The 25,618-nt window shown below is 42.1% G+C and overlaps 1 protein-coding gene across 3 annotated transcripts in view; it reads right to left on the bottom strand.

Annotated features, from left to right (window-relative positions):
• The window catches only part of col18a1a (collagen type XVIII alpha 1 chain a), a 65,538-nt gene extending 40,890 nt beyond the window's left edge, over positions 1–24,648 (bottom strand). Inside the window, exons 1-4 of one of the 3 annotated variants that reach the window (XM_074658069.1) lie at positions 24,158–24,648; positions 9,902–10,443; positions 7,197–7,280; positions 1,625–1,687 (exon numbers count right to left, since the gene is read on the bottom strand). In XM_074658069.1, coding sequence (XP_074514170.1) covers positions 1,625–1,687; positions 7,197–7,280; positions 9,902–10,443; positions 24,158–24,497 — 1,029 coding nt within the window. In that variant the 5' untranslated portion in view covers positions 24,498–24,648. Of the gene's footprint in view, positions 1–1,624; positions 1,688–7,196; positions 7,281–9,901; positions 10,444–24,133 lie in introns of all 3 variants that reach the window. The other 2 variants (XM_074658068.1, XM_074658070.1) reach the window with 2 other exon arrangements.
• Positions 24,649–25,618: the final 970 nt, after the last annotated feature.

A 25,618-nucleotide genomic window follows, 5' to 3' on the forward strand; every position in this document is an offset into this window, starting at 1 on the left:
GATCAAACTAGAGACCTAGAGCATTCAGAGGATGGATGGATCAAACTAGAGACCTAGAGCATTCAGAGGATGGATGGATCAAACTAGAGTCCTAGAGCATTCAGAGGATGGATGGATCAAACTAGAGACCTAGAGCATTCAGAGGATGGATGGCTTTCCTAGCTAGATTGACAATAAGGGGGTTTCTGAGCAGTTTACACAACAGAAGTGCTCGCCATCCAATTGCCGAAAAATGCAATTCTTGCAGAAATCTCCAAATGTCAAAGGTTTTTGAAACCAAATCACAGCATGTCTTTTTCTATGGTGTTCCTCAAGGTCTTGGTGTCTTAATGTGGTATTTTGGAGGGATTATGGATCATTTTTTATCAACTCTCGAGTGTTAAAAATGCTTAAATTTAGCACCAAATCTGTGTAACAAATGGTATTAACTAGGGATGGAACGGTACACACAATTCCCGGCTGGGTTCATATCACGGTTTTGGGGTCACGGTTTTCGGTTCGGATTGGTACATTTATGTCACAGCGAGGAGGTCATGTTCTGATTTCAACATGCTTTTCATTTATTTGGCAAAAATAAGTTAACAAATTTTTGCCTTATCAAACGTATGGCTTACATAAGGAACATAAACACTTCTTCATTGTCCACTCTTAACTGAAAGAATAGGTCTTCTACAGTAGTTAGATCAAAGGAAATATGCTGCTTTGTTATTTTCATATAAATATGATGTAACAACAGTATATCATATGTTTCAATTCCCTGATTATCAGCTCTTAACTGAAAGATTAGTTTTTCCACTCATAAAGTGCAGTATTTGGAGGAATATGGTTGGATTTCTGTACCACTGTGTTATTGAAAAATATTTAATAAATATAAAACACATTACAGGGATTGTGCTGCTGGAATTACTGTGTTGCTTAAGCATGTGCAGTTTATGCTGAATAAATGTGCTAAAACTAACATTCAAAGCTTAACATTCTTCTTGCTGACCTTACTTTTTATTTAGGCAGCTATAAATTTCTGAAGGAACTCCTAAACTTTACAAAGGCCAAGTTTGAACTCCCCAAGGTGGTCATTTCCTTTCTAGTCTGACAAGAGGAAACTTTCTATTTAAAACGTCTTTGTCCCCAGATGTATAAGACAGCAGCAGCTCAATTTCCAGACGTCAACTCAGCAGTTTTGAATCTCTCTTGAGGGACGAGTGTTCACTCACTTATAGGGAGTAACTTGAGACATCAGTGGTATATCTAACACTGGGATGACTCGGTTTGCAGAAGCATGTTCTGCTATTACTAATCTTCGTCGGCCAGGTATACATGTCTGGCTTGATCAGCTGTTTGAGTCCTCTTTGGAGAACAAAGCATTCTTCCCTCTTCTCAATCTTTTAAATCTCAATTTACAATTTTACATCAAACAAACTTTAATGTTAGACCCGCCCATAATGTTTCAATATAATACACCAGGAAAAATAGGTGAAGCAAGACAACTGCAAGGAACGGTACCATTATTAATGAAATAACATTCAACCAAGCTTCAAAGATGAGGGATAACTAACAACAGCAGGTGAATATTGTCAAACCTTTGTAATAAGTAGAGCTCAATAATAAATAAGAAGTTGTTCCATACCGTCCATCTATGTTTCTCCACGGCCGGTCTGGTTTCTTCATAGCCGCTTCCTTCACCTGAAGCCTGAGGAGACACATCACACATTTTTAATTTGATGTCAACTAGATGCTCTTCTGTTGTTTTACTGAGTGCGCCGACAACTACAAACCTGTCATATGTGAACGTGTTCTTTTAACTGTGTGTCCTTCTACCATGCGTGTCAGCTCAGGAACTCTACTTGAATTCTTTGTCAAATTCAGAAGGAATTTAGCAATTTAGTTAGCAGTGTTTTTATTACCTCCGCCAAGGCCGAAGGCCTAGGAAGGAGGTTCTGTTTTCACCGGCGTTGGTTTGATGGTGTGTTGGTTTGTTGGTTTGTTTGTTTTTCTGTTAGCAGGATTACTCCAAAAGTCTGAGATGGATTTGAATGACAAATTTGGAGGGGTGGGGTGTGGCACAATGAACAATCCATTAGATTTTGGTGGCGATCGGGATCATGATCCGGATTCAGGAATATTTTTAAGGACTCCGATCAGCCTGAGCATTAAGACCACAGGGTAGAACACATGCACAGTGTAACTGATGACGCGTTGATGACGCGTGGCCCCGCCTCCTTCTGAGAGCAGAGAGATACGTGTGTGGATGTGTGGAGCTGCTGTCCATCCGTGGTGAGAAAGAACAAAGACATAACAAGGCTGCTGAATGAGAGAGGCATCCGCCGATACGTTACACGGAAACACACCGTGATAATAATAAGCCGACCACCCCACGGTACCGCCAGCTGGGATCTGTTTATAAAGTCAGGCATTGGCGGAGGTCTGCAATCTCCAAGTGCCATTCTAGTTTAATATGTGTACAGTACATGCATGTATTTTAACAGATCATCAGGCACGGCTTTAGAAAACATTTTCTTTGTGTGTTTGTGTTTGTGACAGAGAGAGAGAAACACACACACACACACAAGAAAACATTAAAACTGCTCAATTATTTCACTCCATAAAACAGTTATGAGAAAGGGGTGGGATTTCATTATTATGTCTTTCAAGATTATTGCGGGAAAATAAATTTAAAGCAGACGATAACCATTCATTATTTTTTCCAATTGAAAAATAAAAACTGATGTAACTGTGCCAGATTTTTTTTTTTTTTTTATTAGATTTCTTAAAATCTAAAGTAGAAACTAATGGAATATTGCTGTTATTTTACTGTCTTATAAGAACAAGAAAGTAATGACAAATGTATGAATTCAAACGAAGGGAAAAAAAGACTCTTTCCCGTTTTAAACAACCATTTGAGTTCTCAGAGTTTATGTGGTGCACCTGAATACATCATTAAAGCCCCTTTCCAATGTATTTTGACATTCCTATGATATTTTATATTTACAGTATTTGAGTTATTTACGGACTAAGTTGATTAGCCACACTGTTTGCCAAATTGTTTTTGACAAATAACTTAATTTTGTGCTCAAAGTTAAAAAAGAAGGTTGTTGCTAAAATGGGAATATGACTTCCGACTATAGAAGAAGTCATCCTCCAAGCTCCAGGCACACTCATGCTGGCTTGCGTCTGAGCAGCAGCAAACTGATAAATCTGTCGGTTTGTCTTTCTTAGTTAGCTATTTAGATGTTGTTAGCTAGCCCCACCTGTTGTTTTCATTTTATTTGAAGTTTCCTCCACCTTACTTTAGTGTGTTTATTTTCACCATGGCATTTGTGTGTGCCCAGAACAGGTGAAATGAACGCAGTGAATTACACCAAATCCCACCGGCAGAATGAACACAACACACTGACCGTCTCTCTCACTCGCTCTCTTCTTTACCGTCTCCTCCTGCTGGAGATAAATTAACGGAAAGCAGTCGATATCGGAGGTTTGCCGGCCTCTAACAGGTCCGAACGACGGAGAGCACAACTTTCAGCTCAACAGAAAACAAGAGGGAAGTCCCGTTAGAGAAATAAACAAATCTCAGTGTAGCCCTGTGCGCTGTCGGTGCTGGAGCTGAGGAGCGAGAGCAGCCGGTGCCGGAGCTGAGGAGAGAGAGCAGCCGGTGCCGGAGCTGAGGAGAGAGAGCAGCCGGTGCTGGTCGACGTGCACTTTCAAAACTTCACCAAACTGTATTTCAAACAGCCAACCTAGGCAACATGTCTATCCAGGTTCGGTTCAGCAGCAGCAGCCAGACGGCCACCTCGCCAGGAGGAGACGGTAAAGAAGAGAGAGAGAAAGAGAGAGAGAGAGATAGAGAGAGAGAGAGAGAGTCGGTGTGTTGCGCTAATTCTTGTCTCATTAGTGGTCTGATAAACACTTAATTCATCTAAACTGGTTTCATCTAAACTGGGTTGAAAATGATGCAATCTGGTTGCCATGGTAATGAATTACGTATTACTATTAACCACACCCCCATTCTCTGTTTGAGAAAGAATGTTAACCCCAAAACAGGAAGTAAAGGTGTCTGGAGGGGGGCTTTAAGTCCCTGACGGTGCCCACATGCTTTACCGTGATGGAGAGTTTTCAAAGACACACCGAAACGTCTCATGATCTCCCTCTGAGGGATTTAAACGGAGATCTGCATCCATTCCTTACATTCGTGTCAGTCTGCATTCGACATGCCACGTGTCACTCAGAGAGCCTGTTACATCCCATGTGGCTAATTTGCCTTGTTTTACCTCGTTTTACACACGGAAAGGCTAAATGGAGAAGCTAAATGACCCTGCAGATCCAACAGTTAACACTTTCAGTGAAAGCAGAAAGGAAATGCTAATGCTAATGGTTGAAGAAGTTGCCCTTTTAAATGTCTGATTAAAACCTGTATTCTTAATTCAGTTTGTGAATCAAGTTATTTATTTATTTTTTTAAACTGCATTTTCAAATATATTTAGAAATTCCTTTATTTATTGATAAATTCATTAATGTATTTTTAAATGACGTACTTATTGACAGTTTTATGGTGTTTTTGTACATCTCTTTTAAATCTGAACTATTTATTGATGGATTCATATTTCATTTGTAATTTCTTTTATAATTCTTCTTGTTATTGCCCATTAAAATGTCAAATAATGAATTAATTTGTAATTTAGTCCATTTATTCATAGATTAATAACTTAATTTGTAAACAAATTTATGAATGCATATTTTTATTGTACAATCCGTTACTAATCAATGAAATGCTTTATTACTATTTCTGACTGTTGTCTTCCTCCAAAACGTCTTGGTAATTGATGTAAATAATGACTGTGTTCTCTGAACAGCTGTGTGTGAGGTGAACATCTGAGATAAAAGACACATCCTGAAATCAGAAACCTGTCATTTCCACTTGGAATGTGATCTCCCGTCTAATCCAAACAACCACAAAATGTTGAACCTTATCCTGTCAGTGAGGACGAGGTTTTGGTGAGTCTCAGCGAGCGGAGCAGCTGTGAAGGCAATGTTTTACTGAACAACAGTAAAGGCTGCTGGTGGGCTGCAGCGCGGCACCTGTGTGTGTGTGTGTGTGTGCGTGTGTGTGTGTGTGTGGTCAGTGTCAGCAGTGAAGAGGTTGCTCTCGGACTCTAATCTGTTACACATTTGCTATTGCTATAAATTGATGTAACATGCAGGAATAAATGAACACAGTCCAGTAACATGTCATTACTTTAGCTCCTTTAGGCCATGTCCCCGACGCAGTGGCAGCAAAAATTCGTAGTAATATTTGAAGCGATGGCTCTCAGACATAGCACGCTACTCATCTCATTTTCGCTGGCAGATTTCATCAACTGCAGCTAGTTCGTCAATTAGGTTAATGTTAGCTTCATGAGTTGGTTAAAAACCTTGCTTCCAGCTGACTCTTCTTAAAATGATAATCTTATAAAGAGGGTTTAACTATGATGGGGAAAAAAATCCTTAGGCCAAAGCTGCATGTCCCAGAAATCCACCATCTCACCAGTTAATGATCCACAAATGAATCGCACAATTTTTATCTCTTCAGAATGTACGTTAAAGGGAGATTTGTCAAGTATTTAATCCTCTTATCAACATGGGAGTGGACAAATATGCTGCTTTATGCAAATGTATGTATATATCTATTATTGTAAATCAATGAACAACACAAAACAATGACAGAAACCCTCACAGGTACTGCATTTAGCATAAAACAATATGCTCCAATCATAACATGGCAAACTGCAGCCCAACAGGCAACAACAGCTGTCAGTGTGTCAGTGTGCTGACTTGACTATGTCTTGCCCCAAACTGCATGTGATTATCATAAAGTGGGCATGTCTGTAAAGGGGAGACTCATGGGTACCCATAGAACCCATTTACATTCACTGATCTGGAGGTCAGAGGTCAAGGGACCCCTTTGAAAATGGCCATGTCAGTTTTTTTAGCGTAGGTTTGGAGCATCATTTAGCCTCCTTTGCAAAAAAGCTAGTTTGAAATGATACCAATGGATTCCTTAGGTTTTTAGAGCCGCTAACATTAGAATAAACTCTGCCTGCCTTCCCACACTGGGGAAATACTACAGAGTGGATGTGCTAGTCATTCATATAACCTGTAACTCAACAAACTAATGTGACCTAGCGAGATAATGATATGCTCTTTGGGCCGTGGAAATCTGCTCGGTTACTGTTGTTAAGTAGTTAAAGGCCCTGACACACCAAGCCGACGGTCGGCCGTCACACAGTGTGGGGCCGTCGATGAGCGTCTGTCATCTAGTTGTTGCAGTGTGTCCTACTCTAGTCTGCCCGTGTTGGAGGTTTTTCGGTCCATTCAGCATGTTGAATCGGTGGCGGAGCCCGTCGGTGAGAGAAATCACTCTGATTGGATGTTCTTAAAGGAATCAGTGCACGAGAGGAGAAACGGAAGTGAGGAAAGCAAGCCAACGAGTAAAGTCAAGAGGACACACACAGAAGGCTCTTCTCATGTTTCATCTTCATCTCATCTGATCGTTCCAACACACGGATATTTTCACAGCCACATGAACATCTGGAATGAAGCTAAGTGGTGAGTGAGAGTGGTGTGAAAACGGTCAGCATCGCCGCTTTGTCTCATGTACATATCTTAACGACAGCTTGTATATCTGCAGTCCTCTATCTTCTGGTTTCCCTTTTTGAACGATGAACACAGACTACCGCCGCCTGCTGGTGTGGAGAGTTATTACGTCTCACGCAGGAGCAGAACGTACGTGCTAGTTGGCCGTCGGCTGTAGTCTTTGCGGTGTGTTCAAATGCAACTTGTTGGCCAAGACAAAGGAGACGTTAGGCGACTCAACAGTCGTCCTTCATCGCCGCTAGTTCTCTGATGTCGGCTTGGTGTGTCTGGACCTTAAACTAGTTAGCGAAACATGCTAATGCTTGTAGCTTACGTTAGAGAAGGAAAACATAACACACACTTTGCTCATGTGTTTTTGGTTTTGATAAGACATGAGAGGCCTGCAGCACCTAGTTACTGTTGCTAAGCTCTGATTGGACAATCATTGTTTGGGGAAGAAGTTTTGCTTTAAGTTGAAATGTATTCACAACCTCATCACCAAATACCGTTTCATCTTTCTAACATGCAGCCATTCCACAGCATTTCGTCACAGGAAGTCAGCTGTCTCGTAAATGTGATTAGAAGTCATTTACCATGTCGGAGTCATCTTCATCCTCTTCACAGAGCCTCTCAGCAGCACGGGGGTCTCCCACCACCCTCAGCTCACCGATCACCCCCTGTTGCAAAGCAAGGACATGGTGGTTTGAAGTTAATGAAACATATAATAATGTCAGAACAGTACTTGTTCTCACACCCACGCACACAGCAAGTCTTACTTTCAACATACAAATAGAGATGCTTATCTTATTCTTTTCAGGGAACTCCCCCTTTTAGTAAAATCAGAGGTTCTATTGATGTCTGAAGTTTTAGCCTCCGCCTGTGAAGTGCCACTATCTCTGCCCCACACACACCATCTGATACATGTTCCCACACAGGATACAGGCACAGATAGCACAAATGCTATCTGACTGCCCATCAAAGGGCCATTAGCTGTGACTGAAGAGGTGCTTTCTCTGCTGCTCCGTTATTTGAAGTTGACTCTTCAGGACACATTTATGTCCTGAGAAAAAAAGTCAAATGGATTTTTTAAGAGAACTTTGAAGATAAACAGCAAAGGCTCTTTGACATTGAAACCCTGTCTCTACACAGGCTTTTAATGGTTGTACTTGTTTTGTAATTTGTACAATGTTTAGTCGACGTGTCATGGTCTTTTTCTAACAAATTGCTTTAGATCTTCCTAATAAATCCAAGATCCTGTGCACGAGAAGGACTAAAATGTCACTGCTGGATGCTTTCTGCTACTGATGGATAATAAGAAAAATGGACATCCACTAAACAAATCCTGTTTCTGAATGGAATGTCCTCTTTATAAATATATAATGTAAATATTTAAATGCCAAAGAAGCTCGCCAAGTCTTGATTTGTCTAGAGAAATCTAATTCGCAAGACCTCTCTAGCTTAGGGCCACGCTAGGGTCAACACATGGCACATGGCCAGCAGGTCCTGAAGGTTAGGGTCCTTTTGTCCAAATAAGCACTTTATTATACATCATTCCAACAAAATATCTGACCACGAGGAAATACAAACTTGGATGGGCTTGTGTTTTAAAACAACAAATAAAAACTCAAACTGTGTGTAGCAGAGTTGCAAAGGGGATTTACAACTAAATAGGCAGCTGTCTTCAAACACGCAATAAAAAAGATTAAAACGAGTGTTAGAGCGGAGAGAGGAAGTGAGAGACGATGGTTCAGCTGGGCTTTATTTCAAGGGCTCGCAGCGAAATGGGAAGGACTCATATGGAATTTTGACATATTTAGTAGTGTAAATATCTCTTTATTATGTAACAATATAATTATTGTTATTAAAATATACCCTTTAGCAGTGGATGGAGGGAATATCCACCTTTTTTTGGCTCGCCTGTAAAGCTGGTCAAAAGTGTTTCTTCATTTTGGCTTCATGGCCTCAATTCAGTCTTCTGAAGAGAACAGCAGCAAGTCTCCATACTTAGCAACACTGAACAGGGAATGAAAGCATCACCATCGTGTTAAAGTGGAACTCATCTGAATGCCGATAAAAGCCAGCCATCTATTAATAGACTGAATAGTGTCCATCTAAGACAGGAAAAGTCTCTTAAATATCTTATTTTCTATGATAAATAAAGACTTAAAGATATACAGTATCTCCACATCCCAAGGGACCTGGGTTGTATTTTCAGTATAGCCTCTTAAACATCTGATTTTCTAAGATAAATAAAGACTTAAACCTGCAGTAGGCAGCTCATCTAGCCCATGACAGGAGACTTTGGCCAATCACTGGTCAGAGAGAGCGTTCCTATTGGCTGTTCATTCAATGGAGGCAGCTGTCAATCACTGCGAATGCCGATCAAACGGTCAAACCAGGCAGAGACGCTAAGGGACATCGGAGGACATCGGAGGACACCGGAGGACACCGGAGGACACCATGCACAACTTTCAGGATATAGTGACGGTTTTATAAAAATAACTTTTGTTCATCATATTTGCTCCATTTCCACCCACTGCTGCTTTAAAGATGAAGTCATCTTTTATATGTGATTCTAAGTGAATTATAAGGACATACAACAAATCAGTCAATAGTTACTGTTTGACTGATTGTAAAATGCTCCCAAGCAGGTAAACCACTAAAGCAATAGAGTTTCAGTGGCAGAAAGAACAATGATCACAATATAATACGCCTGCAGTTGCATGTTTTCTTCGTGCAGGTAGCCGTGGGTGCACTGCTATAACCCTTCAACAGCTAAGGTCAACAGTTGTTGCAGTCAACTGCTGGGATTTACAGCAGTCAAATGACTGAAGTTAATTACATCCCTACTGTGAGGTCTTCCAATTATTTGCAGACTGCTCTCAGGAAGATGGTGAAGTGATGCAGACATTTATGTTGTGGTAAAGAGTGGGCCAATTTGAGCAATCAAATCATATGAGAGTTATTCGGCCAAGATGTTTCACATGATTGACGATGGAAAGTCAAAACACCATACTGCCACTTCACAGCAGGAGTCCCGTCTCTTCACTCATTATGTTGGCTCTAGAAAGAAGTAGTTTGGGAATGTGAGATGTGCAGTCTTCTGAGTCCAACATGAGAATTAGTCTGACTTCTTCAGTGCACAAGCATCACGCAGATCTTTCTTTATCTTTATGAAAGATTTTAAAATAAACACAGTATATCTTTCAACGTCATGTAGCCCTTAAATCATTTCATTTTCCAATTTCATGGGCCTGAGTATTGGTTTGTTGAAAACAGAAGAAGCCTATGTACGCACCAGAAACTTGTCAGGATCAGCTCCTCCAGCTTGCCCGACAAAGACCCCAGCACCGGCCTCCAGCTCCATCTCGTCCGGTGACCTCTCAATGCGCATCACCTGAGGGTCTGTGTCACAGTTGAGGTAGAACATCACCTTTTCATCCCTCACAGCGATGGCAAAACGATTCCAGGTATCCCTCATGGAGGGCACAAGGAAGCTGGCCGCCTCATACGACTGCTGCGAGTCGGGCTCAGTGTAGTACAGGATGACATTCTGGTTGGCGCCCTGCACGGCTGACAGTTTAACGCCCACATACATGATCTGCTGCGCGGCATCTGTGACGGAGAAGATGACGCCGCCCTTTTCGGAGGTGGGTTTCAGGTTGAAGATGAGGGCGAAGTCTCGGTAGAATGGGTTGGGCAGGTGGGCGCGGGCCAGCTGGCCCGTGTTGGCATCAGGGCCAAAGACATATCCAGGGCTGTTGTCGGGCCCATAGACCTGGGTGATCGTACTTGGAGGAGGATCCCCAATCAGCTGTAGCAGAGAGACTCCACTGTCTTCTGGAGGGGGAGAGAAAAATGGATGTGAGGCCACAATATGCATGACATCTATTGGAGGTTAGAAGGGAGGGCTGCATGGCAGGGTATAATGTTAGACCAGACTCTATTAGGCTGCTGGGGGTTGACTCAGAGTGAATGTGCCTGATGGATGCAGGAACAACTGCTGTTACTTGTGAGGACCGTAGTGTGTTGAGTCTTTATTATACTAGAACAAAAACTAATCAACAGCATAATTGGTCAAAGACTTTTCCCTTAAAAAGGAATGTAAAGAGCATTAAAGGTATAATATGCAAGAATTAACTTAAAAAACTAAATATAGACTGATACAAAAATAATCCCTGTCAATCATCACTTCTGCCCCACTAGAAGTGTGTGGTGGTGTCTGTTTCTGCAGACACCCTGCAGCCCTCTGCCTGGATTTTCTCTTTTCTTCTGATTTTGCTGTACTCGGGATGCTTCTGGGCGTCTACAAACAGCCTTTGGGCCCCACGTGGGGGGTGTAACCCCCAGCCAATAACATCACCACAGGGTGTGCAGCCCGTTCAGGTGGTCAAATGCCGCCGCCCTCGGCTTGTGATAGCAACTCACAAGTCCCCATTTTACACCTGTTAGATACGAAGCCTCCATATTTCACAAATGGGAAGGGGTTGTGTTATGTGCATGTGCTTCAGTGCTCCCCTGCTCCTCTCTGTGCAGTGCTGTGTAGTGCTGAGCCACAGCCAGCAGACAGGAAGCCTGCATTCAAATATTAAAATTCAAGCAACTCGCCACCTTCCCGCAGGATTATGCAGAGTTGTGCGGTGTTAGTTGTGTGTTTTAGAACGTAACCGCAGAAAATAAAGTTTTATTTCTCCAATTTGCTGCTTTGTTCTCACTAACGCCGCTCTCTCTCTTCAGTCACTCTATAGCTCGCTCAACCATCGCTGCTCTCTCTCTCTCCCTCTCGGCTCGTTGCGCTGTGTCCAACCTTGAATGTGTTGTGTTTTCAAACAGGAAGCGACCATGGTTACATATTATACCTTTAACACGATGTAATAAAATGTAGATGGAAAGTTTCCACAACAGCCTCCAACCAAACTGAAGGCTTTTTTGAGAAGCAATGGCAAAGGGACTCTGCTCAGGGGACCACAAACAAACAAACCACTTTATAACTTCTAGACCAAATTATGGAAAGGGTTGACATGCCCCAAAAATTGCAAAAGGATTGGCCAAATGAGACTAAGAAAAGCTGATCACTTTAGGAGACATTGCAAGGCAAACTTTCACTTCCTAATCTGAAGGGAGATCTGAAGGCGTCATCTCTAGGAGATACATAGAATACATGAAGATGTGACTTGAGAACTGATAGATTTAGCTCTCAGTATCTGAGTCAAAACAACTTTAAACATAATGAGTCTATATGGGTTGAGAAAAAAATCTTTATATTTCTGCTGTGTTGTATTTACCTAAAAAAGGTTTAAGCCTAATTATCTAAAGGTGCAGTTTGTAGGATTTGGCGGCATCTAGCGGTGAGGTTGCACATTGCAATCAACTGAAACTTCTCCCGTGTGCCAAGTGTGTAAGAGAACTACGGTGATCGACGTGAAAACGTGAAAACGTGAATGGCCCTCTCTAGAGCCAGTGTTTGGTTTGTCCGTTCTGGGCTACTGTAGAAACATGGCGGCCAGCTCTGTGAAGAGGACCTGCTCACTATGTAGATATAAACGGCTCATTCTAAGGTAACAAAAACACATATTATCTTCAGGTGATTATGCACTAAAGAAAACATACTTAATATTATATTCCATTTCTGCCAATAGATCCCCCTAAATGCTCCACACTGGCCCTTTAATATAGTGATAGAAGAGTCTGAAACAAAGGTGTCAGGAGAGCTATAATTTCTATAGACACATTCTGCTTTCACATGGACAATCTGGAGGCAACAGGACAAGATTTTGGCATCGGAAGCGTTCTGGTTTCCGTTTGTAGTCCGAGCAGCATTGACCAGTCACGTTCGTGAAGGCTTTGGTTGAATGCAGGTAAACAGTTTGTGTGGAGAGCAACAGAGGTGGAACACAATGACTGAAATGCAGTCTCGGTAAACTGGCTACTTGAGAAACAGTCTGGTCGTACACGTCGTCTCTCAACTCCAGTTTCACATCTCAAGTTGCTAAACGGACTGTAAACAATGAGCAGCGCACGGAAAAGGAAGTCTTGGCCCTGATATCCGCTGGCTACACCGGAACCCCAGAAATATAGCCCTTTGCCCCCAGAGGCTTGTCCGTCGTCAGACTGGAAGCTGATGGGTTCCGAGATTGGAAGAGCTAGAGCTTCTAGATAGGGATGCACCGATACCGATACTGGATCAGATATCGGGTCGATATTGACTCAAATAGCTGGATTGGATATTGGTGACAATGGGGCATATCTATTCAATTCAACTCTATGTTTATATACTATATACATTATAGACTGTAATTTCAATCCCTGTTTAAGTTTGTTACACTTGAATAGTAATTCCTGTTAATTATGAAGACTTTTTACAAAGTTGCTGTTGTATGATTTATTATTTTAATAATAAATAACAATTCAACAAAGTTATATCTATTTATTTATTTGTTATATTTTGTTTTACAAAGTTAAGAAAGCAATGTTTAAGCCAGGCCTTACATATAACAGAATGATCCCAGTCACGTCCACACAGTGAGGCATACAGCTGATTAATGAAACACTGGTATCAGATCAGTACTCGGTATCGGCCGATACCCAAAGCCCAGGTATCGCTATCGGGACTGAAACAGTGTGATCGGTGCGTCCTCTCTCCTAGATGTTTTCTCTGTAAAACGTTATGGCAAAAAATTGCATCAAAAGACCAAAATGATTCACATAGAAATATTAGCATTATTAACATTTAAAAATGTTGAAATGTTCTCTAATATTGACTACTGATAGATCTAGTGTGTGCTGAATGGGGTAAAGATTGATATCTATGCATCACATTCCTGAAGACACCAAAGGAAAAACAAGCAAAGATTCTTCCAACTTGTGTGACATCTGCTAAATGTCACTGCTCCAGGGCACACAGGGACCAACAGCTGGGCCTCCTGCATATCTCTGCTCTCTCTCCCATCACCCTGGGTGACTCTGGCGAGGTCACTGCATAATAATTGGAGGAGTTTAGGAAATAAGGAATACAAAGAGCGTTGTGTGTTCATTCACATAATGGTGGAGTCGTTTTACTAGCATCAAACTTGAGACTACAATCTTTGTGCTTTGATGAAAAATAATGTTTCCTCATGTTAAAAGAAAAATCACTGTTTTGGGAGAGCGCTTGACGTAGTCTCTGGTGCTTTGAAGAAATGCTTGGGTTTACCACCTGGTGACTAATGTGCGAGCTCTTTTGCCCGGTTCAAAGCCTCCCCACTGCCCCCGAGTGCTGGAGATCAGTGGGCTCTGCAGTTGCCTTTGTTGAGGGCTTAAACACATGAGATGTTTAGCTGAACCCGAGGTCCTGCTTTCTGCTGGACAACCATAAACAACAGTGTGAGTTTTTCTGCATGCTGTCTGACAACTAAAGATGCTTTCTTTTGAATCGGAGCTAACAGAGAACCCAGTCAGACTGTAACAGGACAGCACTTAAAATACTTTCCAGTATTAATTATGCAGTTCCCCTTCGCACCAATCAGACAGACATTTCTGAAGAAGATTCCTCACTAAACGGATTGTACATTTTAATGTCACCAAAGTATATCAATGAAGCACTAAAGACATGGCATAAACACAAACCAAATCTGGAAAAGCACGTTTAGATAAGTGGTCTTTATGAGATGTGCTACATTAGTAGACTGTACAAATTATACCCTTTGGGTCAAAACAGCATCTTGGTGGAAAATCCAATATCATACATCCAATAAAGCTAAAAGCCAGATTAATAGAGAATCAATGGCCAAATATCTGTCTATAGAATAACTACTTATAAAAGATACTACAAATGTTACTCTTATGTGTCACTTGATAACATGTTCTGTATTTTAAAATCCTGAATCAAACAAGATCTTAGTATAAAACAGACATTTTCTAAATTAGCAAAAAGTTAACCGAAATGACAAATGCAGCCAGTCCCAGGTTCAGAGCACCTTAGGTAGACTGTGAGTCCTTGACTGCTGCATGGATGTCAGTTAACAACACTCCTTTGCATCAGGCCAACCAGATGTTTTCTCTGACAAAGTCAGAACTAGAAACCTCGAGGGTCTCTTCAGTGGGCCTGTGCTCACATGTCTGAACCCAGCTCCCTCCTATGTGCACAATCTCTGTCAGAGTGGGGTTGAAAAAGGCAAAACTTTGCAGTAATTTCATCGGTGAAATCCATTACGTGGGAAAGCACGCCATTTTAATTTTGTGATCCTCCTGCTACGGGTGCTGAAGCTGACATGTGAGCTATCTTTAAAGCAGAAACACTCCACGGCTGAGCGTGTGTTGGAACTCTTTTTGCTCTGAATGACATTTAAACTGAGAAATGCTTCCACTAGCTGCAATTCACTCTCCTCGATAACTGCATGCAATTTGTCAACCGTAAATTAGCAGCTGGTCATGAAAAATATCAGATTTGTATGCAGATTAAACTTCAAGGTCTGTAATAAGTTGGAATGTGAGGGCTCTCAGACAGAGATGGTCATACATGATGCAATCATGCACATCTCTTTCTTCTATAATTCAGACATCTGATTTTCTTAGGCATTCTCCAAAAGAACAGCAGACATCCTCACACGTGCACACACGTTCCAAGCCTCCCAAACCCCTCATTAGTGAAACTGCTATTAGTCATCACTCACACCGACCAGGTGTGCACTCTTTTGGACTATGTTCAGAAGATACATTCATGTCAACCAGACGATGATTAAAATGATTACTACAAACCTAAAAAAGGATCCTGATGTAACTGGGCCAGACACAAGAAAAAAGAAAGAATAAAAGCATGGAAGTGTAAATAAAGACTTCATTATATAGATAGATATATAAAGATTTCATTAGCGGATCTAGAGCAGATGAAAAGGTTTGGCCTGCTTGCAAAGGAATGCTTCTGCTGAAGCCTGTTCAATGTGCCTGCCTGCATTGTCAGCAGAAGGCAAGCCAGTCATTACTTCTCAGAGATCAAAAAATGTTGGTATACAAAAGGTTCACCATTAGCATTTTAAGTGCAATCCCAATTCAGGTCTCCCAAACGGCTTTTGTAAACCAATGACAGCTTCAAGGCCAATGGGCCATAGAAAAGGACTGCTGATGAATGGAGCGGTGCTGGGTTTATGGCGCTAGTTTGTCTTGTCAAGGAGGCGGCTTACTGACCAGGAACATAGCTCTTTTTCATTTCCTAACATTCCAGGACGGGGTACCAGAGTTTGTGATACCCTGTTGATAAAGCTGTATTTACAGCGTGAGGCTGTAAATACAGCTTTGGGAAGTACAGGATCCTGTATAATCCACGGGAAGGCATTTGAACATCTGGACAGTCCCAGAAAACGTTGCGGTTTCACTGACTACACACTCCGTCACCATTTAAAACATCCCTTGAGGCCTGCTGACAAGGGCAATAATCTCTCCCCTCACTCTGCAAAGTGGTCTGATCTGTGTTGGAGTGTCAGAGTTCAACTCTGGAGACATGAAAATGACTATCCATGAAAATGACTAACTATGATTGTAAAAAAGAATGTCTACAATTCTTGTGCATTTACAGCTTAATATGTCTGTCGTGCTTGTCAGCCAACTGATTTAAAAGTGGAGTTAATTCAATTTGGTCACATGATATGGTGGTTGTGTTAGCTTTCTGCGTATTTGATCCCTGTTTGATCTTAGTCTCAATGTATGTCTGTCTGCATGCAGGGCTGGAGGGAGTCATTTCTAATAATAGAATGTTCAATCAATGGTGGAATCAATTTGATATGACAAATATATTTGACCTATAAATGCCCGTGTTGTTGAAGAGAACCTAAGCACACATGGGTGCACTAGTGCAGTGATTCTCAAAGTGGGGTTCGGGGACCGCCAAGGGTCCGTGACCCTCTGTCAGGGGGTTCCGGAAATAATTTGCTATAAATTATAAAATTGTGCTTTATCATTAAAAAGCACATATCTACAGATGGGGACTATTTGTGCCAATAAAACAAGCATATTGTGTCCATTACTCCCACCCATGATGGCTTTGGGCCAAGAAACTCTGATATGATTCTGACATTGTGAAAATAGGACGACAGTTATATCAAGCAACAGCTACAAGAGACCAAAATGCGTCCTGTGTCTTCAGGTGCTAACGAACGAAGCCATGAAGCTAAAGCGACATCTGATTACAAAGCATCTGGAATATCAGGGCAAAACAAAGTGGTGTTAACATGATTCAAACTGAAATGTGTTTCTGTTTCTCAACATCAAACAGGTCTGAAGTATTTAGGTTGAATAGTTTTAGAATACAAATAGTTCCAGTGGTATCTAAGAGTACAAATGGTAGTAAGCATTATGCTTAATCGATTATGATGGGGTCCTTGGAAAATGTTCTCCCCTTTAAGGGGTCCCTGGCCCCAAAAAGTTTGAGAACCCCTGTACTCGTATGCAGCACTTTAATAATTGTACCTTGTTCAAGGAGATTTGGTAGCATGAATACTGGAACTTACATAATAGAAAAACTATAACACCATAAAATCTATAGTGGCATATACTGTATGTAACTACAATCTAGCTCTATAACCAAAACCAGGTGTTGGATCTAATATGTCACTAAAAAATGAACACAGGATGTTTGAAATATCAAGGTACACATCAACACCATGAATAAATGCTCCTTCCTTTCTGCAAAGGATATTCTGTGAAAATTCTCTTACTCTGGGCAAATTTTGCGGTATCTTTAACCCGATGATGCAGAATGCTCGGAAAAAGATATTAAACCAAAACCCACATCACAGACCAGGAAGGAGATTTCGTGTTGGCTCGCCCTGAAGACTGAGCTGTACTTCTCAAACCACAAAAAAGGATGATGGGCCTACCACAAGCTGTGCTCTTTACTCTTTAGGGAAGGAGTAATATGATATTGTTCAAGTTCTCTACCTGTTAGTGACCAACTTTTGAGGCATCATGCAGGGTATAAACAAAACCCCTTGCCACATACCGCTAGCTTCATAATCATAAATATGTCTTTTTGAAACTTTTTGGAGAACAGTATGTATGATATTCAGAGATGCACAGTAGAAATGTTTCTAAATAGGTTCAGAGCTCATTCAAAATGCTGAGGCAGCACCGCTCTCCTTTTTAAGAGTGTCACAATTGGGCTAATATCCAGCTCAAGACATCCCTGTGCTTCAGCACTGCAACACAAACCGGGGGGGCAATGAGTTTCTGGCAGCAAAGAAGTCAGACTACACTGTGCCCATAATTGGAACCCTCCTGGGAGCCAACTCAAAATGATTCCCTGGCAAGCAGCACACTGAAGGCTTGTAGCCAGCTTTTGGGCCTTCCTGTCATGAGATACAATATCAATCTCGGCTCAATGGAACCATGGTGTTACAAATTGGTGTCAGACCACCAAAGGGGTGTACAAGCCACAAAACAAAGACTAAATGTACATAGACGCCACCAAAAGACAGTGTATTTCTTAACAGGAAAACATCCTTTTCATGTTTTCACACCACCACACAGGTAACTATGTATATGAATCACTTTAAATCAAATTAAACAGCCTAAACTGACTGAGAGTAAAGCAGTTTCTCATACAGGATATAGTTTTACCGTCAAGAACTCACCAAAATAAATTGCGGTTGACCTCTAGACCCTGATATGAATAACCGCTCATCTTTCAAGCAGGAGACTGGTAACCATGGAAAAACATCATTAAAAGGGCTATTGTGCCCTAACAATCCTGTCTTACCACAGGGGTAGGACCCCCCCCCCCCCCCCCCGTAGTAAAAAGATCACATCTGACAGATTTCTTGCAATGTCTCCGTGCACACACTGATATCTCTGCAATCTTCCCACAGTAATCTCCAACATACACACATCTATAGGCTATATTGTTTGTGTGTTCCATCGTGTTTCTGGCCCCATGCCAACGGCCCTTCACTTTAATTCTATTCAAAATACCAACTAGTTAAATGATGTAGGAGTGGGGTGGTATTAAGGAGAATTTGAGGGCCCTCCTCCCACAGATCAAGCCAACAGAGCTGCAGATAGTGAAAAGTGTAAGTGACCCGTAAGTGGATGCTCTAAAAACAGCCCAAGATAAAGTTATTGCGCTAATAAACTGGGGATTAAGGCATCTTTGGCTGTAGGGCACAACTTTACAGAGCTTTGTAACACATTACCGTGGCTATTTATGTGTGACCTCATTCAGTTCTAAGCCAAAGCCCACCAGTATGTTAACTACCTTTAAACATTTACCAGTATGACCACTGGCTGCTGCAGTAAGACACTGGCAAACAGTATGTACATGAGGCATTTTGTGAACAGAAACCACGTGAAGTTAGAATGCTAGGCAACGTCTAATTGACTCTGAAGTTTATCAGTAATCGACCTCACACAGGGACGGTAGGAAGTCAAAAGCAAAGTAATTTCTTACATCAAGTCAGCCTCACACAACCATCACTCCAACAAGCAGTGTCCATTAGTAGACTTTTAAGAACGAATGATACCAGATGGTTCTGACTGCAGTGGCTTTTTGTCTATCCAAGAATGATTTAGAGTGACTGAAAGCACACCAGTGATACCTTGAGGCTTCTCTAACAGGTGATACCCAACACGCACGTCTTAGTGGTGAACCAGCTTCCTGAGAGCCTTTAAAAGCTGTGCTTGGGTTGTAAAGATGGCAACAAGATCATACTTTGTATGTACAGATCTATTTGGGCCCAGATGCATCACTTAGTCCTGGAACCAGAGACTTCTTGTCCACTCATGTCTGTCAATGAAGCAAGCTGTCAGAAAGATAGTGAAGCTGTAAAAAGACACAGTATTGAACTCCCAGTGATATGAAGTGAGTGGAGGGCAGGACAGTAGCACAGTAAAAGGAATTGGACTTTAAAGACGTTCATAATTTGAGGCTTGCTTACAGAAACAGATTTCTCATATCAGCTTGTTTGATACAGAACTAAGAATATATTGTAGGATAAATCTGCATTCACTAGTAGCATTGAACATCGGAGTCGTTTTCTCCATCATTGTTTTAGTTACCAGGGGCACACATTGAACTTGTTAGTCCTGAAGAAAATATTCAAACGCACACTGGTCCTATTAATGTTTAGGATTATATCATCAACCGTTTCAACCATAAATTACCCTATAACTACCAATTTGCTGGAATTTATAGAACCTGAATGAAAGTTATATAATCCCTCAGCTCTAACACTGCTTGGATAGAGATATTTCAAACAAAAAATTGTGTACATGTCATATTCATTAGAATTTCAATGCATTTGCCTGTTAAAATATTTTACCTGAGTAAAGCAACTTTCCAGCTGTGATAAATACTTTTGCCAAGCACTTTTGCAAAAATTGACATCCCACTGAAAACCACTGATGCAAGCATGGCTGCTTCCCATGCATGACAACCTAATCTGTCCATTGCTGGACCGACAAGTGCACATCCTGCTGCCTGCATGTCACTCGCTGTCATAAGAGACATGCAATTCTACATGCCAAAGTTGTTTACAGAAGAAAGGCCTCTGTCTTGCAACTTCAGATGTTTTAATGATACAAATTGTGCCTAGGAGAGAAAAATATTATTTGACTAGTACTATAACTAATTATTTAGGAATTATGTAGTTCAATTTGAAAACAGAGGTTCTTTCAAATCACATTTTACTTCTTGTTGCATGCATGCTTGAGGCTTGGTTAACACTGCAGACTGTATGTCTGTTGATATTATGATTGTATTTCAGGATAGGATATATATAATTTACAAAATCACTAATGTCCGTCTGAGCAAAATATCACCCTTTGAATTAATAACTTACAGGAAATACATATCAGTTGGTTTGGTAATGAACCATAAGCCCATTGTACTGTGGGTGTGCATGTGTGTGTGTGTGTGTATGTGTGTTATAATGACCTTTAAGTAGTAAGTCACATGCGATCCAAAGGACAAAGGGAACACATACATGCAACACTGTCAGGAGTAAGGAGTGCTGGCACCATGATTGTTAGGCTGTAGCCAGAACTGTTTTAACCTTTTAACAACAGGACTAACAAACTTGAAGCATGCTTTTTTTAATTCTGAATTATTTTGCTGTGCATGGGAATCGAGATATTGTTAATGTCTTTGACTGTGCTGACAGGGATAAATGTCAGTTTTTGAAGTGGGTATCGGGCGGGTATCGGGTAGTGGGTAGTAGGAGGAAACACCGGACAAACTGGGGAGTAGGGATACTGAAAACTGGTTCAAAATGAATCCCAAAACTAGGATTCATTTGAACCAGTGATTTACCTTTCTGGTTACTAACTGATAAGCACTGATACCCATCATCCTCCTCATCTGGTAGAGTGTGGCACTCTATAGGGAGGCGTCCCTCATCCAGGTGTGTCCAGCAACTGTCCCGCAAGACTTCGCAGAAACTTCGGCAAGGCAACACCGGCAGCGGGACCGGAGAGTCACACTTTGGTAACAAGAGAAGGCAGAAAAACCACTCCAAACTATGGTGGCAAGGCAACTTCAACAGCCATGCCCATTCGTTTAGGAGTGCCTGGACTTCCTCCACACTGCTCTGGTTGAGGTAATTGGGCACAACAAACCTTTCCCCAAACATGGAGGAGCAGAAAGGGAGAACAGTATCTAGCAGCAAGCATTGTGGGGATTCTACGCCTAGTACTGATTTAGCTACTTCTGTGTGGTTTTCAGCTGGTGCCCATCTACCTACAGCTGTCGGGCTAGTTGCTGATGCTTGACTGGATACTGGAGTTTGGCCAGCTATGGGTGCTAAGGTAGTGTCTGGTCTCTTGCTAGCTGTTTGTGGTTGGGTAATTAACATTTTTGGGGTATTAGTTGGTGTTTGGCTTTCAGCTGGTGCCCACCTACCTACAGCTGTCAGGCTAGTTGCTGATGCTTGACTGGATACTTGAGATTGGCCAGCTATGGGTGCTAAGGTAGTGTCTGGTCTCTTGCTAGCTTTTTGTGGTTGGGTAATTAACATATTTGGGGTATTAGTTGGTGTTTGGCTTTCAGCTGGTGCCGACCTACCTACAGCTGTCGAGCCAATTAAGGTTGCTTGACTAGGTTCTCCACTTTCTGATGTAGCATCTACGATGAGACCAATTTGGCTGGTCATCAATTTCTGGTCAGTTGCTGATGCTTGACTGGGTACTTGAGATTGGGCAGCTATAGGCATTAAGGTAGTGTCTGGTCTCTTGCTAGAGGTTTGTGATTGGGTAATTAACATTTTTGGGGTATTAGTTGGTGTTTGGCTTTCAGCTGGTGCTGACCTACCTACAGCTGTCGGGCTAGTTGCTGATGCTTGACTGGATACTGGAGATTGGCCAGCTATGGGTGCTAAGGTAGTGTCTGGTCTCTTGCTAGAGGTTTGTGATTGGGTAATTAACATTTTTGGGGTATTAGTTGGTGTTTGGCTTTCAGCTGGTGCTGACCTACCTACAGCTGTCGGGCTAGTTGCTGATGCTTGACTGGATACTTGAGATTGGCCAGCTATGGGTGCTAAGGTAGTGTCTGGTCTCTTGCTAGCTGTTTGTGGTTGGGTAATTAACATCTTTGGGGTATTAGTTGGTGTTTGGCTTTCAGCTGGTGCCGACCTACCTACAGCTGTCGGGCTAGTTGCTGATGCTTGACTGGATACTTGTGATTGGCCAGCTATGGGTGCTAAGGTAGTGTCTGGTCTCTTGCTAGCTGTTTGTGGTTGGGTAATTAACATTTTTGGGGTATTAGTTGGTGTTTGGCTTTCAGCTGGTGCCGACCTACCTACAGCTGTCGAGCCAATTAAGGTTGCTTGACTAGGTTCTCCACTTTCTGATGTAGCATCTACGATGAGACCAATTTGGCTGGTCATCAATTTCTGGTCAGTTGCTGATGCTTGACTGGGTGCTTGAGATTGGGCAGCTATAGGCATTAAGGTAGTGTCTGGTCTCTTGCTAGAGGTTTGTGATTGGGTAATTAACATTTTTGGGGTATTAGTTGGTGTTTGGCTTTCAGCTGGTGCCGACCTACCTACAGCTGTCGGGCTAGTTGCTGATGCTTGACTGGATACTTGAGATTGGCCAGCTATGGGTGCTAAGGTAGTGTCTGGTCTCTTGCTAGAGGTTTGTGATTGGGTAATTAACATTTTTGGGGTATTAGTTGGTGTTTGGCTTTCAGCTGGTGCCGACCTACCTACAGCTGTCGGGCTAGTTGCTGATGCTTGACTGGATACTGGAGATTGGCCAGCTATGGGTGCTAAGGTAGTGTCTGGTCTCTTGCTAGCTGTTTGTGGTTGGGTAATTAACATTTTTGGGGTATTAGTTGGTGTTTGGCTTTCAGCTGGTGCTGACCTACCTACAGCTGTCGGGCTAGTTGCTGATGCTTGACTGGATACTTGAGATTGGCCAGCTATGGGTGCTAAGGTAGTGTCTGGTCTCTTGCTAGCTGTTTGTGGTTGGGTAATTAACATCTTTGGGGTATTAGTTGGTGTTTGGCTTTCAGCTGGTGCCGACCTACCTACAGCTGTCGGGCTAGTTGCTGATGCTTGACTGGATACTTGTGATTGGCCAGCTATGGGTGCTAAGGTAGTGTCTGGTCTCTTGCTAGCTGTTTGTGGTTGGGTAATTAACATTTTTGGGGTATTAGTTGGTGTTTGGCTTTCAGCTGGTGCCGACCTACCTACAGCTGTCGAGCCAATTAAGGTTGCTTGACTAGGTTCTCCACTTTCTGATGTAGCATCTACGATGAGACCAATTTGGCTAGTCATCAATTTCTGGCCAGTTGCTGATGCTTGACTGGGTACTTGAGATTGGGCAGCTATAGGCATTAAGGTAGTGTCTGGTCTCTTGCTAGAGGTTTGTGATTGGGTAATTAACATTTTCGGGGTACTAGTTGAAGAAAGTGCCTGGCTAGCAAATGAAGCTTGTGTAGTCTGTAACACTTGATCGGATAAAGCTTCCTGGTTAGCTGTTAATTCACCAGCTGGTAACTGAGTAATGTCCACTAGTTGGTTGTCTTTAGGTACCTGGGTAGTCTCTACAGAGTTGTTGTCTATAGTTGGGGTTAGTAAACCTCCTGGGGTAGAGTAAACATGAGAATGCTTGGTGAAATTAAAGTCATTAGCATTCCAACTAGAGCTACTGTTAAGGTTTGTATTTCCTCTAGTGTTATTGGGGGTTTCAACAGAAAGATTTTTCTCTGATTCTTTGCTACTGAGATTATGGCCCTCATCTGTGTTGTTATGAATAACCCAGGCACTCTTTTGAAACTTCAGTTTCTTCTCATTTGTTTGGGACACTACACTGTCTCCACTATCTAACTCCCTATGATCTGTGGGCATTACTACTCCTTGCTGGTTTCCCTCAGAAAACCCCTGTATTTCAAAGCCAGATCCCCAGCTTGTTTCAGATCCTGTTGCAAATCCATATCCAGACTCAAATCCAGAGCCAGACCAAAGACCTGACCCAGTGTCTGATGCCAATTCAGACTCAAGCCCAGATCCAAGTCCTGAAACATCTCCTGTAAACCTTAAATGATCAGATCCTCCAGAACCCATACCCTTTAGAGAAGATGTGCCATTACCAGGTTTACGTATGCGTGCCGAAATCCCTGCCGTTCCCTTTTCTGATGCACGTTCATTCTCCGGTTGTGTTGTAGGTATTAGAGTGGTCAGTCGAAGTCCCTCAGTGGTTTCGTCCCAAGTCTGTGCAACCTTTTGGATCCCATGTCCTTCATCAATGATCTCGGCTCCAACCCTTACAATATTCTCTGATGATGGTTCTCCACTACCTGCTGGACTGCCAGACCCCTCATGGTCCACTGTTGGGGGCAAAGTTGTAGTACCGGTCCAGGCCCAGAACCAAGCATCAGAGTAGACCACCCACAGGGTCAACAAAAACAAAACTCCAAACTGGGTCCTCATCTTAGGTATAATATCAAGTCTTGACCACGTCCACCAGCTTGATCAGGCTCCCAGAGTGAACTGTGACATGTCCACACTGCCACTACACTCCTCACACACACTTCCCAGCTCTGTCTCCACACACACTCCAGTAGGCAGAGAGCAAAAGTGAAGAGGAGTGCCCCATTCAAAAGAATAAAGGGGGAGAGCAGGAGGAGGTGTGCTCCGTATTGGCTGCTCAGGCAATATTTCCTCTCCTAACTCCTCCTTCCTCCTCCTTCTCCTTTTGTCACAGCAGTGAAAAGCGATCTCTCCTGCTGACTGATACCTTAGAATTACGGCAGCGTTGCCTTTTAGTGTACAATACTGATGCTTTCAGTGTTTTACAGAGAAGGGCAATTTGTTCCCCTTGACTTGTTCTCTTTGTTAAAACATGATAATGGGAAAACTACAGATCTAGCTTTAAATAAACTGCAAACTGTGTGAAACTACATAGGGAGCAAAAGTTGTGCTCATGTGATTTGCTGATTTCAGCAAAAAGAACTGAATGCTATTTTGTGTTGAAGGTTTGAAATGTAAGGAGATGTGCTGATTTACCTCCAATGGACATTCCACTGCAATAATGCAACCATTTATTGAGCAATGTTGCTGTTGTGGGTTAACATGTTACATATCTAACAACAATATCATATTACAGAAATTGTAATATTTTATGGGATTATGGTAAAAGATATAGAAATTAAAGGCATCACTTCATGTACATTTGTCAGCTTATTTTCTTCAACTCGTCCCTGCCTGCATTGCCTCGGCTCTACATGGTGCCATTTATTGTCCATTTGTTAAGAGCCCTGTTTTCAGGGCTCTGTGGTTACACAGTAATCTGGGCCTCACGTTCTTGTCCAGACTGGCTTCTCATACGGCCTATATGATCAGTTGACAGAGACCCTCAACATCTGCTAATGGGAGATTAGTGATAAAAGGAACAGGAGGTTTGTGCAAGTGTCTCTCTAATAGTACCGGGGTTTAAAATAAAGGCAGGTATTTCGTGCAGGTAACCTCAGTTGCTGATATAAAGGAACTCGGGTCATTTGCGCACAGCATGCATCCGTCCCTATAAAAGGTTCCAGAGGCTTATGTTGAGA

Source organism: Sebastes fasciatus, chromosome 14 (genome assembly GCF_043250625.1).
Source record: "Sebastes fasciatus isolate fSebFas1 chromosome 14, fSebFas1.pri, whole genome shotgun sequence".
NCBI classification, from domain to species: Eukaryota; Metazoa; Chordata; class Actinopteri; order Perciformes; family Sebastidae; genus Sebastes; species Sebastes fasciatus.